The sequence below is a fragment of the Toxorhynchites rutilus genome, chromosome 3 (assembly GCF_029784135.1).
Source record: "Toxorhynchites rutilus septentrionalis strain SRP chromosome 3, ASM2978413v1, whole genome shotgun sequence".
In the NCBI taxonomy this organism is placed as follows: Eukaryota; Metazoa; Arthropoda; class Insecta; order Diptera; family Culicidae; genus Toxorhynchites; species Toxorhynchites rutilus.
Window position 1 is genome coordinate 206,569,074 of NC_073746.1, and position 18,609 is coordinate 206,587,682.

Below are 18,609 nucleotides of genomic sequence, written 5' to 3' on the forward strand. Positions count from 1 at the left end.
TCGCGAAAAAAATATATGGAATTTTCCATAGTCCATGATAGGTCATGGGCCTGATTCTCGAATACACTACGAACACACTTCACGGTGGAAACGGAATGAAACGTATTCGCGATGACAACGGTACGGTGTCGACATCTGGATACGAGATTAATTTCCCACTAAACTTATCATAATAATATCAAATTATCTTCAGAAAACAAAGTTTTCCACTCACATTGAATACCAGTTTGATACGAAGAAGTTAATTTTCATTAATTTTTTTTATAAATCGTTTATTTTTACAGGCTCAGTTACATTAGTTTAAAGGAGCCGAATTCTTAAATGTATTTTTTAAAACTATACATATACAATTTTCCTAACACTATGGTTAGTAAGGTGGAAAACCGATTACTCGCGGTTTACTCGAGTTTAGAAGGGGGACATATTCTTTCAGGAAGGGGATGGGATATAAGGGAATTGTTACAATGTTGATGATCACACTCAATTCTTAAATCTATTCGTATATCTATTGTATATTTACTTTTCAACTTATTTTATTGTTTATACCAAGGGGGACAATCGCTCGCAATGGATGAAAAGGAGGGTATGAAGACATAGGGACAATCACACACGAAGATCGATAGTTTTAAGGAAAACATATATTTGGGTCATGTAATCAAGGTCTAACCGAGCCAACACATCTCTCACCGGCACATTGGGCTGTCTTCCTCGGGCCCGAAGTGAGTTTTCTAAATTCGATCTGGCGACAAGATACACCTCGCACGACCAAACAAAATTTTCATTAATGATTTTCATGATTTTTCATCATTATCTTCGACACTTCACTAACTCGTAAAACGTAGTTCAATGGCGTGCCGTTTATTTCGTTTCCACCGTGAAGTGTACTCGAATCAGGCCCCATGTTTCGTGATGGTTCCACCAGATAAAAAAAATCAGTTTTTTTTTACTTTTTACAAACAATCGCGATAACACGTATACGACGCAATAGGCTAAACGATTAAAAACAACGCAAAAAAATATTTTCTCACTAGAGGATTTTATGTTCACCTAATTCATGAATCGTACCAGCTTCCTTCAGATTTTGACGTAGGACTACGTCTTTCATTTCTATACCGGGGTGTAAAATCAAAGTTTCGAAACCGAAAGCGTTACGCCGGAGACCGAGATTTTGAGCGTTAATAGCTCCTGAACAACTGAACGAAATGGTATGATAAACACTTCATTCGAATGATAAAATGTCTACGCGTTATATACTTGTTACTTTTTGATCCAAAAACTTGTTTCAATAGCCTTAAAATTGTTCTCCAAACAGGCTATTGAAATCACCAATCGGTATATAAGCGAGCGCCGCTCGGAAATCCACTCAGTTCTAATTGAACAGCGATTGGAGCATGTTCTCGCTGTTGAGCTCTTCGTTTATCATGAAAGCGCGGATGAACGGTGTCACCAAGAGCCTGTTTGTGCACCTTAGGCCAGAACGGGATCCATCAGGAGGAGGGTGATGCCACAAACGGTTCCCCGGGAAGACATCGCTACACACACACATATTTCAAATTTTTCAACCAAGTGTAATTAGCAGGAAAGCTTCTGAAGATTATTCTTCCCCATCAGTAGGATATTTCCGTATCCAATATTGTATGCGCACGCAATCGATTATTGCTCAGTCGCCGAAAGTTTCGAGCTCAGAGAGTTCATTCCCCTCTAGTTTGCCTTCCAAATTGCCATCGTAAACCACACCTTCTCTCGATTCAATAACACACAGAAAGCATACTTAAGCGATATTCTGGTGGTGAGACGCATTCATTTTTCGTGAGGACATCGACAAGACAACATCGATGCCTAACGTGCTGGAGGAGACACTACTCGCGCAGAATTCTTTCCGTTTGGATGCCATTCAGCATCGAGAAAGTTCCGGAAAGATCTAATCATTGCTGGAAAATAATCTGCCAGTTCCCCTGGGAATTTAAAAATACATTCATGTGAAAGAGTTTATTTTAATGTTTTCTAACCATATAACACAGCGATCAAATACATTTGATTTTGTAATTTTTCAACCAAGTGTTATTAGCAGGAAAGCTTCTGAAGATTATTCTTCCCCATCAGTAGGATATTTCCGTATCCAACATTGTATGCGCACGCAATCGATTATTGCTCAGTCGCCGAAAATTTTGAGCTCATAGAGTTCATTCCCCTCTAGTTTGCCTTCCAAATTGCCATCGTAAACCACACCTTCTCTCGATTCAATCACACATAAAAAGCATACCTAAGCGATATTCTGGTGGTGAGACGCATTCATTTTTCGTGAGGACATCGACAAGACTGCCTCAGTCCACTGATCATTCAACAAGAGCCAAAGGTTGTACCGCTCATGACAACTCTACACGAGCTGATGTTTGCGCCGGCTAGTGACCATTCTATCCTGGATTCCTCGAGTCGAGAAAGACGCACCACGCTAGATATGGGGTACAGAATAGGGGGGCGTTGCTGATTAATGGTCAGCTGCATCCCAATAGGAAGTATCCCGTGTCGGGCACACGTACAGAGCATCGAAGACTGCAACATACCAATTATGAGAACACTTGTAATACTAACCTCGAGCCAACCGCGAGTAATCGGTTACATATTACTAACATATTTGTAAGCAAACATTGTCGAAATATTGTACTCCCGGCCCCGTTAGGCTGACGCCATATGAGCCTTGATAAAATATATATTTTGGATAAAAAAAAATCGACAAGACAACGTCGTTTTCTAACGTGCTGGAGGAGACACATACACGCGCAGAATTCTTTCCGTTTGGATGCCATTCAGCATCGAGAAAGTTCCGGAAAGATCTAATTATTGCTGGAAAATAACCTGCCAGTTCCTCTGGGTATTTAAAAATACATTCATGTGAAGAGTTTATTTTAATGTTTTCTATCCATGTAACACTGTGACCAAATATTTTTCAATCAAGTGCTATTAACAGGTGGTTATCGAGTTAGTATTAACCACTGGTGGGCTTCCAGTATCAAGGAAAATGTGGAAATATCTAATCGTTGCTGGAAAATAATCTGCCAGTTCCCCTTGGAATGGAAAATTACATTCAAGCGAAAGAGTTTATTTTAATGTTTTCTATCCATAAAATATCCATATAATACATTTGGGTTTGTGATTTGTCAATCAAGTACAGTTAGCAGGTTAGCTTCTGAAGATTATTCTTCAGAACAAGGTTTTTCGTATCCTATATTGGATGCATAAAACCTTGTGCCTCCAACGTAACGCTCTCGTTTTCGAAGTCCCCCAAATATTCATTTATTCATTCATTCAGAATGGATTTTAATTCAACTTCAAACAAATGATCTCTAAATCAACGATAGTCCTACGTCACCCTTGCGGTTATACCATAGATATAACCCACTTCCTGTTTTTTGTGATGACCAGGAATTATATGAAAATTGCGTGGGATTAAAAAAAACATGAAATTGAAAATATATAGCTTTGCCTAAATATATAACTTGAGACTACAAAAAATTTACTTAATTTTAAACTCAAAAAATTAACAAAATATGGCCTGCGTTATATGCAGTTTGCTCGGAAATGACAATATCGTTATATGTTTTAGTTTTTGTACAAGCGTTCTCGTTGCATTTATCCATTCCATCCAGCTCGATCTACTTTCCACATCTATTCAGTTCAGCTGCACTCATTCTTTCGCAAACAATTCACCCTCAATCAGTTCGTTAACAAACAGTTCGTTTCGAAACAGTTCACTCTCAATCAGTTCGTTCCCATACAGTTCACTCTCGATCACTTCGTTCACGAACAGTTTGTTCCAAAACAGTTCACTCTCAACCAGCTCGTTCTCGAACAGTCCACTCTCTATCAGTTCTTTCCGAAACACTTGACTCTCAATCAGTTCACTCGCAAACAGTTGATTCGCAATCTGTTCGCTCGCAAGAAGTTCGTGTGGCGAAAAACGAACGACCGTTCGTTCACTCTTTTTGGCGACATAGTTCTTTCGTACCGTTCGCGAGCGGTTCGCCCATCTCTAATCTGCAGAGTGGCACGGAAGCATATTTCGAGGAGTTAGATGTTCCGTACTACAAAAACGGAATCGAAATGCTGGAATCTCGCTATACCAAGTGTATTGCCCTCGAAGAAAACTATGTTGAGGAAAAAATAAAACTTTACCTAAAAAACGATTGTTTTCATTAAAAATATCGGGACATTTCAGCCCTCGTATAACTATGACATTGTTAACAATTCCATTTTAAAATTCATAAACAATCCAAAGTTCAAGACAAATCACACAGATCTGCGACTAAAAAGTTGTTCAGATATATTAAATTAATTTTCCATGTATTTTGGAGTACTGCCAACAAAAAAAAAATAAGAAAAGACCCAAATTATACATATGGGGAAAGGGGGGCAGTTTCGGACAAGGCTTGTAAAAATTAAGTGGTACAATTTTCAAACAAATTAAAAATATAAGTAAGTTAACAGCCCTTCCACCAATAGCTGTCTTATGGACATCTCCTGGTCGTTTATTACTTACGAAAACAACACAGTGCCCTTTTTCAGACACGTTTCGAAACTTTTGAGCTTGATGTTGTAAGTATTTCCCTAATTCCTTTGTGAACGATTTAGAAGTTTAAGTACACCACCTCAGTTAGTAACTAATATGAAATGAAAAAACGTGCATACAACGGGGAAAAAAGGTCTTTTTATTAGATAAAATTATGATTTGTCTTCGGATGGTGGTGGGGGTCGTTCACGGGGCTCATTCGGACACTGTTTAATACCTCATAAAATTTGTGTCTGATTGTTGTTTACTAACAAACATCAATTTAGTCTGACTCTCAGACCTAATGATGGTTCGAAACTACAAAAAGAAAACCGATAGAACCAGCATCAACGAGGATGAGATGGAAAGAGCTATCGAACTAGTTTCGAATAGAACGTTTTCACGATTCTAGCTCACAGGTGGTCCAACTGGGACCATTGTCTTTGCTAATTTCCAAACTAACGGTTGCATAACGGGAAACTGTTTCTCAATGTTCAGGATAAAGGTAAGGTTGAAAAAGGTAGTAAAAAGTAACGTAAACGAATCAATTTCAAAAAATCGAAAATCAATCAAAAATCAAAAATCAATCAAAAAGCCATTGCACTTTGGAAACAATTAAATATGGCCGAGAAAATTGCACAATTCGTGTATCTTTTCCACCTTATGACACAAATCGCTTACAACCGCTGGATGTTTCAGTTATGGGCTTTTTCAAGCGAAAGCTCTCAGTTTCCCAGAACGATTGGCTACTCAACCATCCGGGAAAAACTATTTCTATACACGACCTTTCAAGTATAGTTGCATCGGCTTATAATGCTTCTTTCAATCTGTGTAATATCCTAGCTGGATTCAAAATGACAGGTTGCTATCCATTCTCAAGAAAGGTTTTTTCGGACAAGTACTTTGAATGCTCAAATGATTTCACCTACTGCAGCGGAGGTAGCAACTGACTCATCGGGTAACAAAACAATGCTGCAAAACATTGCGTCTACAGCACAGATAGATTTTACTTTTGCAACTTTGTCCCCGGAAAATGATGAACCTTTTCCAAAAACTGCGGAAAACCACCACTCGAAAACGGAAGAAAGCAAAATCACGAATTTTTACTGACTCTCATAGCAAGCAGTTTCCCTTCAGACAAATACTGATAAACAGAAAAATGCAGAATAAGCTGGAAATAAGAGGAAACGGAAGTAATTGTTGATAACAATAAAATTTTAATTTTTTTTTCGTTGTCCGAAAGTGCCTCAGGACTCTCCGAAACTGCCCCACACATGGGGCACATCCGGACAAAAAGGCAATTTTTCAAAATTCGAATAAACCATTCGTAATCGCATCAACGCACACTTCTAACACGGTTATATGATACATTGATGTCGAAATGACAACCAGCATGAATTCAGGATTTTTTTTCATGTTTACAAAAAATATTAAAAATCAAGGGAAAAAAAGTGTCCGAATGTGCCCCCTCTCCCCTACAGTAGAATCTGTTTTTGTACGCTTTTTTATGCACAATTTCTTCGTGCGTTTTTCTGAAGGACAGGTTCGCACAAAAACAGGTTTGCCTGTACATAATCGCGAAGTTAATAATGGTGGGGATTCAAGTGGAAATTCAGTCGTTTATGAGATTGTAACAGATTATGAATCATCGATATATGCGTGAGAACCAGAAATTGAACAGTAATTTGTGTGACTTGCAGCTCGAGCATTCTCGATGGTGTTATATAAATAATGCTGGTGTATGAAGATAAGCCAACTCCAAAGAAAGTTGTTCATCTCGAAACAAATGTTCTCTTTTTTTCCGAAAAAAATAATCATTTGGCATCAGTACCCTTGAAGGAACGTAAAATATTCATTTCATATCATATTATCTTTCTCAAATACAGATATAAATTTAGATCGAAAAATTAACAATTTTCTAGAGTTCGCTCATGTACACAATATTCATTCTTCATTTTCATTCCTGATGAACTAATTTTCTTCTCAACGTCCCGTTTCTGCTCAATGCTAATACCACCCACGGATGACGTCTGACTTGGAAATTATCCACCCAACCGTGCCGCCGACAGATGATGTCATTAAGTGCCGATGTTATGCCACAATATCGCCAAGAAGCGCCAAAAACACCGCCGCATATATTATTGCATTATTGTGCATTTAAAGCAATCTGGGATTGGGTGATATTGTGTTTAACATTTTATACTGCGATTATGGTAAGTAAACTTGGTTCGCACCGCGTCGAATCATTTCATCCGTTTGTGTCTCTTTCTTCCTTTGAGGTCCCATACAATGTAGCCTTCAAAAATAAAACATCGGAGGATGTTTCACTATTGGTAGTTGATTCGATAGTAGATGTAATATTTTTCATAGACATTGGTAAGTTATTGGAACGCCTCTCATGTTCATGTTCACATACTAACATATCTCCTTTGAATCACAGTTTTGAATTTCCATACAACATTCGTTGGCCCTGGAGGCGAAGTAGTTAGCGATCCAAAAGTTATTCGCATGAATTATTTGAAGTCGTGGTTCATCATTGATTTGCTTAGCTGTCTGCCTTACGATGTCTTCAATGCTTTCGATCACGATGAGGACGTAAGTATAACCGTGTTTGTTGTAATAAAACGGCTCTTAACCCAACCATGTTTAATTAATTGCAGGGAATCGGATCGCTATTCAGCGCACTAAAGGTTGTCCGTTTGTTGCGCCTTGGACGCGTTGTTAGAAAATTGGATCGATATTTGGAGTATGGAGCTGCAATGTTGATTCTGTTATTATGTTTTTACATGTTGGTGGCCCACTGGTTGGCATGCATCTGGTACTCGATCGGCCGTAGTGATGCTGATAATGCGGTATGAATTTGTTTAAATTCAACGTTAATATATGCAAATCTATAAATGCGTTTGATCTTACCAACAGGTCCAGTATAGTTGGTTGTGGAAACTGGCAAATGTTACTCAAAGTCCATATTCTTATGTGTGGTCGAATGTGACCAATTCGCCGGAATTAATAAATGGTCCATCCAGAAAAACAATGTATGTTACGGCACTATACTTCACAATGACATGTATGACATCGGTAAGCCGCTCGACCCTCCGAATCGTGTTTTACACTATTGATACACGAAGAGAATTCTGAATGCTCTTAATTTTTTCCTCCCGGTTTAGGTTGGATTCGGAAACGTGGCGGCTGAGACTGACAACGAGAAGGTATTCACTATCTGCATGATGATAATTGCAGGTGCAGTGTTCTACGTTCCGTTGCCACGTCCTGTTTTCTTGACACAATGCGTTCTTTGCGTAGTTATTTTCAGCAAAAAATTAAACTATGCGGCTCGATCTATCCACTCTGTGTGGCCACTATCGCACTATCGCTCAATACTAGCTAGTTTTATCTATTCGGAAGCCAACTAGGATTTGCCGAAATACTGCCAAGTTTTCATTCCTTGTCCCCTATACTAAATATTATTTTCTGTTTTTTTTCCTGTAATTGTCGTTTCTAATGGTTTAACTTTTTGTAGCTTAATTTCTGTTATTATGTAGTTTTTTTATGTATGTTTGTTGTGTGTTTTGTTCATACCCTTGTAAACGAATTTAGTTTTAGTATTCAGAGAGCTGGAAGGATTGATAACGTTGAGTGCAAATCATTCACTTTTCTTCAATCTGCGTTCAACCTCGCTATTCAGTCGAATCGAAATTCGAGTGTCATGATGTACACGCAACGGTCTAACCAGAAAGTTTCATCTGTCTCTTGAAGGGCTTAAAAATTTCGAAACTAAAAGATTAAAATGACTTTTCCATTTCAACCTTTCTCTTCAGTCAATTTCAATTTCGATTGTGTGTATTCAATAGGCATACTGAAACATCGATTCTTCAATTTCGTTTCCATTCTGCTGTCGTTTCCTATGAATTTGGAAGCAGACGCCTTCAATTGAAAGGCGTTATTCATTATCATTTGAGTAGGATTTATGTCGCTTTCAATTTCACATGTGAAAGGACGATCACTACTTTCAATTGAAAATTTAATTCGATTTCATTTCTCCAAAATGGATTTTCCCGTACCATCTTTCAATAAAAATCTTACTAAAAGAGGCGTATGGAGCCTTATTAGTTTTGCAACCAGCGCCGACAAATTATTACTCCTGCTAGCATACTGCACATTCTCACTCATTTACATCGACCTCCAAATTTTCATTTGAAATAAGACACTTTTATTCGATATAAAAACTTTCATTTTCATTTTACGATTTGATAATTTCGCTTCGTTGTGAAGAATGAAAGAAATGGACGTGATGAGAAACGGGACTGGATCACATGAAGGTGAAGTGACATTCTCTTTATTGAGCGTGAAGAGAAAGAAGCACTATTTTCAGACTGCACAAGTTTGCAGCAAATGGAAATGCGATAGACGATGAATGAAGATGTGTCAATTGAAGTGAGATTGTATGGCCCTGGTCTCTTAGGTTCTGTGGAATGTACGTATTTCGCACAAACATTTCGTACGTACATTCGTGTTTTTAAGTCCTGGCCTAGGAATTGTCGGAACTTTTGATTCCGGCAATTCTTTCTCCATGCCGAATCCCTCACTCGGAGTACAAATTGTATCGGTGTAAGCCTAACGAAACATCCCGTCAGGGATGGCTATTGTAGGCGTATTAGACATGTGAAAATGGTGGTAATTCATCCGTTGCTCCGTCTTCGAAGCGCCTTTTTTGGTGTCGTCTTTTCAAGACGGCTTTTGCGGTGGTAGTAGGTATGGTAGGTAGGGCCAGGTAGGACCAATCCAGCTGCGTTCACTCCGTTAAGCTCCAACTTCTTTAAACTTTCTCTGACCGATGGAAATTTTTCTCCATTTTCGCTTATTTTCCGATAAACTTACGTCAAACATAGAAAGAAAAATTTTTCATCTTTCGAGTTGTACTTCAGCTTCCTTACGAATCACATGTTATCAATAAACGTATATCGATTTCCTTCAACGTTCAATTTGCCTTCGACAGTGCCTTCATTGGTTGCTATCAGCACCTCACCATTCTTCGTACTTTCGATTTGAAGCGGCACGTATAGCCTGTGGATATCAGTTGTTTTCCCAACTCATTATATCAACGGAAATGATCAGCCAGAGATGTCCCCTTCTAGACTCACAAAAAGAACAATGGACCGCCGGATGTATGTCTGGGTAGCAAAACCTTTTTTCCTAAAGGAACTTTTCAATGACGTCCACATCCACTGTCCGAAATAAACGCCACCAGAAGTACTTTTGCTTATTCATCCTTTACAGAAATGCCGCTCTTGCTTCCTGCTTTTCATAAGAGTCCTCTGTGATGACTTCCTTCACATTGTGCACCACAGGCCGAGTCTTCACTCGGAACTTCCATGTATCGTAGTCCTTATCGGTAAAATTCATGATTCCTGTTTTCTTCAGTCGTTTTGAAACTGGAACGACTTTGCACTTTACACTTTACTCTTATTTAGTTAGGTGTTAAGTCAAACCGGACCAAGTGACATTTTTAAGATTTCGAGGAAAACGAACATGGTGCTATAAGTGATTTTAGTTGATCATTCAAAAGAATTCCGATACGTTATTCCTGATGTACGCGTGATTTTCTCAACCTGATAAATGTAGTCAATTCAATTGTGGTGTGAATAGGACCATAATCTGTTGATAAATACGTTTTACACAGGTGGTTTTATTTAGCAAACTGACGACCGAATTGTTCTGTTCTCATGTTTAAGGGACTTCAACCCAAAAGTTATTCGTTCTTGTAATTATCAGCATATAGACAAAGACTGTTTTTCACCCTAGTGAACGCTATCCGATTGTCATTTCCTTTATTAGGGGAGAACAGGATAAGACGGTCACCCTAAGCATGGAGTACAACCAAATACAACATATGGTCGGTGTTAAGTCAGACCAGACCATGCGATATTTTTATGATTTCGAGAAAAACGCGCTTGAAGTTTGGAGTTATAAGGGATTTTCATGGAGCATTCGAAACAATTTCGATACGTTATTCCTGCTGTACGCGTGATTTTCCAAATCTGATTGATGTGGTATGTAGGTTACGAAATGCTTAACTCAATGCAATCAATAACTCGAAATTTTCAATTTTGCGACTTGATACACCGACCATATACAAAATAGAAGCATGTCATTATGTCAGTTGATTTTCGTTGTTGATTTTCAGAACGATCAGATTTTGTTTCATAATGTTATATGATAAATCAAAAAAGGTATGAACATTGAGACACTAAAATCATACCGGGTAAGGTTGGCCACCACTAGAGGTAAGAAGACCACATGAAAAACCTTGTGTTTCTAACCGAGTAAAGGATTATTGCCTTCGCTTTCTTAATGTACTGTGCGAATTCATCAGTAGTGATATTTTCATTTTTCTGTTTTTTCGCTTTTTTGCCAAACCTTTTGGTGCCACACATTTTGGCAGCGGCCAAATACTGGATGCCATCTGGCGATGAGTCGTCTGTATATAAAGCACTCTGCTTTTCATCTAGCATCTCAACCTTGATCACAGCCTTGCCATTGTTTACTTCAATGAACTGGTTTTCTGCTTCGGTATCATCAAGTTTATTGAGTGCAACACAAAGAGGTTGATCCGAGACATCTGCGGGTGCAAACGATTCATCTACGAAAATCAGACAATTCAATGGGTAGATACCGGTTTTTTTGACGTAGGACTGCGTCTTTCATTTCTGTACCGGGGTGTAAGTTCAAAGTTTCGAAAACGAGAGAGTGACGCTGGAGTGCAAGGTTTTGCACGTTAATACCTCTTCACCGGCTGAATGGAGCGGTATAATAATCACTTCATCCGAAAGATAAAATGTCAACGAATTATATGATTGTCACTTATTGGTCCAAAAAAACGTTTCAATAGCTTAAAAATTGCTTTGAAAGCTATTGAAATCATCATTGTTCATTGATGATGATTGATGATCGCAATGTGTTCCCGAACACGGACGCAAAATCTAGGCACCTGGAGAAACCGTCATAGCGAATACATGCAAGCTGCGACTTCTTTTGCTCGCTTGCATTAGTGTTTGGGAAACCATAGCGGACACATGCAAGGCGTGAGTACTTTTACTCGCATCAGTTTCTGTTCTGCTTTCGCATGGAACAGTCATGAAAAATTGTTTGCGTGTGAATGCGTCCAAGCGAATGAATATTCGCAATTACGCATTCGACTTGTTGTTCCCTTGATGCAATCCATTTGACGAATTTACGCAAAGCTGAATCAGCTCATGCGACACCTACATGAGAGTTCAGAACCACAAAAGTGTTTGTTTATGTTTGTTTATTCTACGCACTGAAAAGCAAGATTCGGTCGTGATTACTCATTTTATTTCTATTTAGATTCATTTCAACCATTGTCTTCCTGTCCATGTCTTCAGTATATGGTAAGAAAGTTAGGGCTTTGTATATTTACGATGATTTCAACACGCGATTGGACCAAAATCGTTGATAATCTTCGAAAATTTTGAGTTTGATAATGCATACAGGTTATGAATACTGTGGATAATGGTGATGAAAACGATATCACATTAAGTAGGATTATTGATAATGTAAGGGCCGATACAAGAAGGATTTGCAGTATTTTTAGCGCAACACATGCTACTCATCGTTTATCTAGCTGAAAAAAAATTAAGTTACAACACTTATACCAAGCCATCCTTCAAAATATACATACCACATTGTAAAATTTTTCGCAAGGTTATATGGACTTTATTTCGTTTTGACCGTGAAGTGGCGCCCTCAGTTTCTATTCTGCGCATGGAGTGATAATGAAAAATCTCATATTATTCTCACGAAAACAAAAGTGAATCATGTATCAAACATCTTCAGTTGCTTTTACAAGGCCACTCAAATTCCATCGGTTCGTTTCAGGACCACCAACAAGTTCGAAAGAGTTGACTTTTATGTTAATAACAATTCCATACTTTTACTCATAAAACCACAAACTAACAAGAAAACTTTCAGCATCTTTCAAAATATTCATTCATTCTTTCATTTAGAATTGATTCAGATGCAATTTCAAATAAATGATACCGAGCCAACGGTAGTCCTACGTTTACCTTGTGGTTATATCACAGATATAACCCACTTCTTGTTTTTTAATCCGTTTATTGCAGTTGATGCTGTGCAAGCTTTTATAGAAGACTAGCTGACCCAGCAAACTTCGTCCCGCCCAAAATTTGTTTTTTGTTATCAATAGCAATAAAAAAATCAATATCTTCAAACATTCACGTTTTCTTACTAAGCGCAAGTTCATGAGTCCAATCGCAGAACTGTTCATTGATTGATTTTCTAATCGACCCCGTTGAATTTTCCTTTTACTATAAAATTCCTAGTACTTCTACCAAAACTCATCATTATAATATCAGATTATTTTCAGACACAATTCTCGTTCAATATTTTTCAAACACTTGCAAATAACATGTTTCTCCGTTACATGGAATAAAAGTTTGATACAGAAAATATGATAGAAAAAAGCCATACCCCTCCCCTCTTCTCCCCTTAGAGAGGGGGGAGGAGTGTCCATTCACCATAGAAACGTTTCGTGCCCCCTAAAATCTTCAAATGCCAAATTTGGCTCCATTTGCTTGATTAGATTTCGAGTTATAAAGAAATTTGTTTTTCATTTGTATGGTAGCCCCCCCTAAGAGAAGGGGGAGCAGTATCTAACCACCGTAAAAATATTTATTACACCCTAAAGCCTCCACATGCCAAATTTGATTTAGTTTGCTTGATTAATTCTCGAGTTATGAAGAAATTCGTGTTTCATTTGTATGGCAGCCCACCTTTAAAGAGGGGAGTGGAGTGTCTAACCACCGTAAAAATATTTATTACACCCTAAAACCTCCACATGCCAAATTTGGTTTCGTTTGCTTGTTTAACTCTCGAGTAATGAAGAAATTTGTGTTTCATTTGTATGACTCTTCTCCTGGCTCCTGCTTCCTGTACCGGATTGAGAACAGGTTTCTTAAGGCTGAGACTCGATGTGGGTTTTGGTAATGTAATTTGTCTTCTTAAGTGGTCCGAGGAATTCCTAGCTTCTCTAAACGCTTCCTTAACATACAAGCCATCCAGAATCGCTTTCTTGGAATTTCCTTCATTGTAGTTTTCCATTTGAAGGAACGTGACATCTGAAATGAAATAATAAATTTATCAAGAATGCACCTTGAGATGATTCCCAAATGTGATATTTTTAATCAATTTCATAATAGGTGTGTAGGTGTGTTCAACTGAATTTTTTTAAGGCAAATCACATCTCTTGTAACAGTGGCCGTGTTACCCCCGATATGAGCCAATCGAAAGTGTCCCCACAATTCTATAAAATACATAACAAACCATTTTCTTTATAAGCACATTTAACAGACTTGTGTGTATTATCACATTAGTTTCAAGAGATATGTACGTATCCAAGATTAAACACTAAATTTGTAGCGATCAATATAATAAATTGATGCTCACCGCCATCCGAAAAAAAGGGTTTTCGTTGTTTATTATTCTGTTTCGCCTATATACACGTTAAAATAGGAAGACATAGTTAAAACTAATGCAATACACTAAAATAGTTTATTAAAATTGTCCAATAGTTGATTGTTTCAATAATCTAGAGAATGGCCGTCTTCATCTATTTACAGTGTTTGCCAAATGATCCATTCAGTGAAAAAATCGCTTTCGTTCGTTCAAATATGATCATACACAAATCATTTCCCCCAGTGCCATCTTTTCGTTGTTAAGTGCTGAAAATCACGACACAAATGAGAACGAGACAACTCTGCATCGGTTCGCACCACGGCTTACAGAGACAAGGCTAGTTCTTTAGCGAGTAAACTTTTTTTTTATGACGTCATCCGAATTGTCAGTGTAAACAGTCGCCAGTTGTATTTTGTTTTTCGACTTACGCGTAAATGTTCCTGAAATGAAAAATGGAAAATGGTTCAATGCGCTGTGAGCGGGTGCATAAATTATGAAAATGACAAAAAAGAGATTCTTTCGCTTTCCGAAAAACCGAGAATTATGTTCTTTGTGGATAAATGTTTTATCAAATTATTCATGGTGTTAAATATAATCAACTATATTATCAACGCACAAACTTACAAAGCACGAAAAACAAAAAAAAAGAACACATTGTTTACTTCAACGACTCAGATGACGTCACTAAAAAATGACTGATCCGGAGTAGCTAGCCTTGTCTCTGTAAGCCGTGGGTTCGCACTTCATGATACACCGACACGCATATACGCTTTCGGTGCAGAATGTTCATTTTCTTCTTTGCCTCTAACATATGCATATCGACCTCTCCATGCATCATGAAACAGCAGGATCGTACGGACTACGCAAAGTGAATGATTCACATTCAGCTCAAGGCGCGTAGAAGTATATCCTAAGGTGGGCCAACTTGCTAAAACCACTCTTCAGCCATCTTGGAAATCTACTGTGTTTTGTTTGTAAACAAAACACAATACGCTTGTGCCGGAGCTCGCTCGTGATCAGTCTGTCTCTTTCACGCTTCAAGGAAATAATTCCCCTTCTGCTTTCTTCCGTACTGTTTTCATATACCGCTCCCCTAACCAACTTAGTGACAAAACGGCCTCACCTAGTACCATAGACCCGTCTTGATTCAGCTAATATAGCAGATCCTGATTTTTAAGTCTCAGAAAGTGCAAACTATATGATTATTTAGCTCGATAGAGGCTAAGGGAAGGGTAGACAGATCATATTTTCCATTTTTAACACCGCTATCCCTTGAAATATGTATATTCATATAGACCGCATAATTTTACTAGCAACACCGCTCTCTTTTCCCATTCCTTGCTCTCCGCAAATGGTGACCGAATGATGACGTAATTTTTCTTGTATCATTTATTGCTTTGCACTTGCCTGTGCAGTGGGTTTCGCTATAGTAGAGCGGGACGATATATGCGGTTCAAACTTGTATGCAGGCTTCGAAAATGGTTTGCGACGTTTGATACAGTTCGAATATGCAAACCAAGGCGTTGTACTATAGGTGGACCTCAATGTCAAAATTGCTGTTCGGCCATTGCTCGTGAAAAAACAAATTTGTTTACAAAACAAGTCGTATCTTTTGGTGACAAATGCATTCGTTGGCAAAATAGCTGCTCGCGCTTTATTGTCGAATCATAACAGTACAGAAGGATGTTTTAGTATATCTTTTCGCCTTTCTTTCCAAGCAAAATGTACTTCCGTTTGGCTCCCATCGGCGGGGAAAACAGTACTATCAGCTTACGGCGATGGTGACAAAAAATAACGCTGATTGTGGCTCAACTGATTTCGCTCAGGGAGGAGGAGAATGCTGTACATATACCGGGAAGGAGATCCGGAAATGGCCGTTACAAGTAATTGGCTAGAGCAAAAGGAGGTTGTGCACTATATTCCACGAATATATATTTGCTTATTTGTTCCTTCAATTATTTTCCTTAACGAGTTGAAATAATTCTGAAAGTTACGTCTCGCTACTCGTCTCACGTCATGTCCTGAAAGTGTCAAGAACGAAACACCTATAGTTCAGCATCTTGATGCAAACAACAGTCTTCGTTCCTCTCTTGGTTTAATCATGTTATGTTACACAAGTGATTACTGTCATTCATACAAGTATCTGAATGATCCTCTCATATTTGGTTATACAGGGTTTTCCATTTCGGGCTTCCGAAAGTATACAGTCCTGCGCTGACAACCGTTTGACATAGCTGTCAACCAAAGCGTCATATCGTTAGTTGAATGTCTGCCATTTTACAATATGGATCGTTTTAGCATCGCACAATGTGTTAATTTTGTTAAATTATACTATAAAAATGATGAAAAACCGGCAAATATTTTTCGAGCATTACGGACGGATTTTGGTCGTCATGGGCGGCCTACAGAGCACACAATCGCTAATGTAGTGCGTAAATTCGAACAAACTGAATCCGTAGCGGATATTGTGAATCCTGTGCACCATCGTAATGTGCGTTCGGCCGAAAATATTGATGCTGTTGCTGCCAGTGTGGAGGATGACCCGAATGTTTCGATTCCACGGCGTGCTCAGCAATTGGGCTTGTCAAACACATCATTGTGGCGAATTTTGCATTTGGACTTGCACCTACATCCATATAAGTCTAATTGGTACAAAAATTAGAGCGTGGTGACCATGGAATGCGTCGGGCATACGTCGATTGGGTGAACGAACAACAGCAGCAAAATGCTGAATTTTCGCAACAAATTTTCTTCAGCGATGAGGCACATTTCAAGTTCGGTGGCTATGTGAACACCCAAAATTTCCGTATATGGAGCTCAGAAAATCCACACGTGATTGTTGAGAGGTCATTGCATCCGCCAAAAGTCACTGTTTGGTGCGCATTATGGTCTGGTGGAGTCATCGGGCCGTATTTCTCTGAAAATGAGGACGGCGAGACGGTAACTGTGAATGATCAGCGCTATGGCCGCATGTTAACCGATTTTTTTTTTGCCACAAATTGAAGATATGGATACGGATGACATGTGGTTTCAGCAGGACGGCGCCACGTGCCACATGACACGACCGAACATGGCCATATGGCGAACAAAATTTGAGGGACGCATAATTTCGCGTTTTGGTGATGTCAATTGGCCATCCAGATCATGCGATTTGAACCCGCTAGACTTTTTTTTGTGGGGTTATGCGAAAGACCGTGTCTATGCCAACTCCCCGCAAACTCTTGAACATTTGAAAGACAACATTCGTGAAGTTATGACCGAGATACCGCCCCATATGTGCCGAAAATTCATCGAAAATTACCTGTTCCGGATCAAGGTGTGCGAGGAGGCCCTAGGTGGACATTTGAATGATGTTGTATTTCACACATAATGGCATAAACCAAACTTTAATTTGAAATAAAAGTTTCATCGAAATTCGAATTCTAAGTGTGTTTTATTTCAATTTACTTTCGGAATTTAAAGTTGGAAAACCCTGTATGTTCCTGAGAGGTTACTTGCATGACACATCGTGTATCATTCGATTTTGATCGAAATCCAAACACTGCCTATTTATCATCGTGTCGACTATATGAAAAAACCTCGAAAATCAGGGAAAGTCATCAAAAACTAGAGAACATCAAAGTATTTCCTCACCAATCAGGGAGAAATTGCAATCTAACTGAATATCATAGCCTACTATGATTTTTTTTTCATCATATTAAATTAAAACATGTAAACATATCGTTTTCTTCGAAATATTCCTTCAAAAATTGGGATTAAGCGTCATCGTGAAAAAATATGCCTAACTTCTCATCTGGAAGAAGAATTTAACTCAGCATTGAGAAAACAATTCTTCACATTTGGTAACAACTATATTATGATAGAAGCAAAATAAAATCTGTAGGTTATCTTTCCCGTGTAATAAATATAGCTTTAGTTTCATTTGTTCATTCATAATTTTAAATTTGACCCTTTCCCATAACAGCAGAATTTTCGCTTTTCACTAGATGATGAACGAATGCTCGCTTTCGCTAGATAAAATTCAGACCGAATTCGCATAATTTTTTGCTAGAAATGACCCTCACACGAGAAACACAAGCCTAATCCAGTTCCGGTTCATCAACTCAACATAAATTCATACTCCGGCGAAGTGTGTTCCTGATTGCAGCAGCACATCGACTACTACTTATGATGTCCCGTTCAGCTTCATATCCTTTATCTCACATCGCATTGATACTTTTCTGCCATTTCCCTAACAGTGACTTTTTACACGAACTTTGCTTAACCCGTTTCGTACCATTTCATTTGATTATCAAAACAGCACTCCTGTATGCCACAATTTTCGGTCATGTAACCACAATTATCCAGCAGATGACATCCGCCACCGCAAAGTACCACGACATGCTGAACAATGTTCGGGAATTTATGAAACTGCATGAAGTTCCGAAAGCATTGAGCGAACGGGTTATGGATTATGTTGTGTCTACTTGGGCCATGACCAAAGGGCTGGATACGGACAAGGTGGGTGCTTTAAGAAAATTCCGAAAAAATATTGTAAAAAGTATTGTTATACAATTGTCGTATCTGGATCA

General features: G+C 38.5%; 1 protein-coding gene across 5 annotated transcripts in view; it reads left to right on the plus strand.

Moving 5' to 3' along the window:
• LOC129775597 (potassium voltage-gated channel protein eag) overlaps positions 1-18,609 on the plus strand; it is an 84,592-nt gene that overhangs the window by 41,059 nt on the left and 24,924 nt on the right. For all 5 annotated transcript variants that reach the window (XM_055780510.1, XM_055780507.1, XM_055780509.1 and 2 more), the window contains exons 7-13: positions 6,616-6,759; positions 6,826-6,922; positions 6,987-7,141; positions 7,207-7,398; positions 7,466-7,624; positions 7,714-7,786; positions 18,339-18,538. In XM_055780510.1, coding sequence (XP_055636485.1) covers positions 6,616-6,759; positions 6,826-6,922; positions 6,987-7,141; positions 7,207-7,398; positions 7,466-7,624; positions 7,714-7,786; positions 18,339-18,538 — 1,020 coding nt within the window. The remainder of the gene's footprint in view (positions 1-6,615; positions 6,760-6,825; positions 6,923-6,986; positions 7,142-7,206; positions 7,399-7,465; positions 7,625-7,713; positions 7,787-18,338; positions 18,539-18,609) is intronic.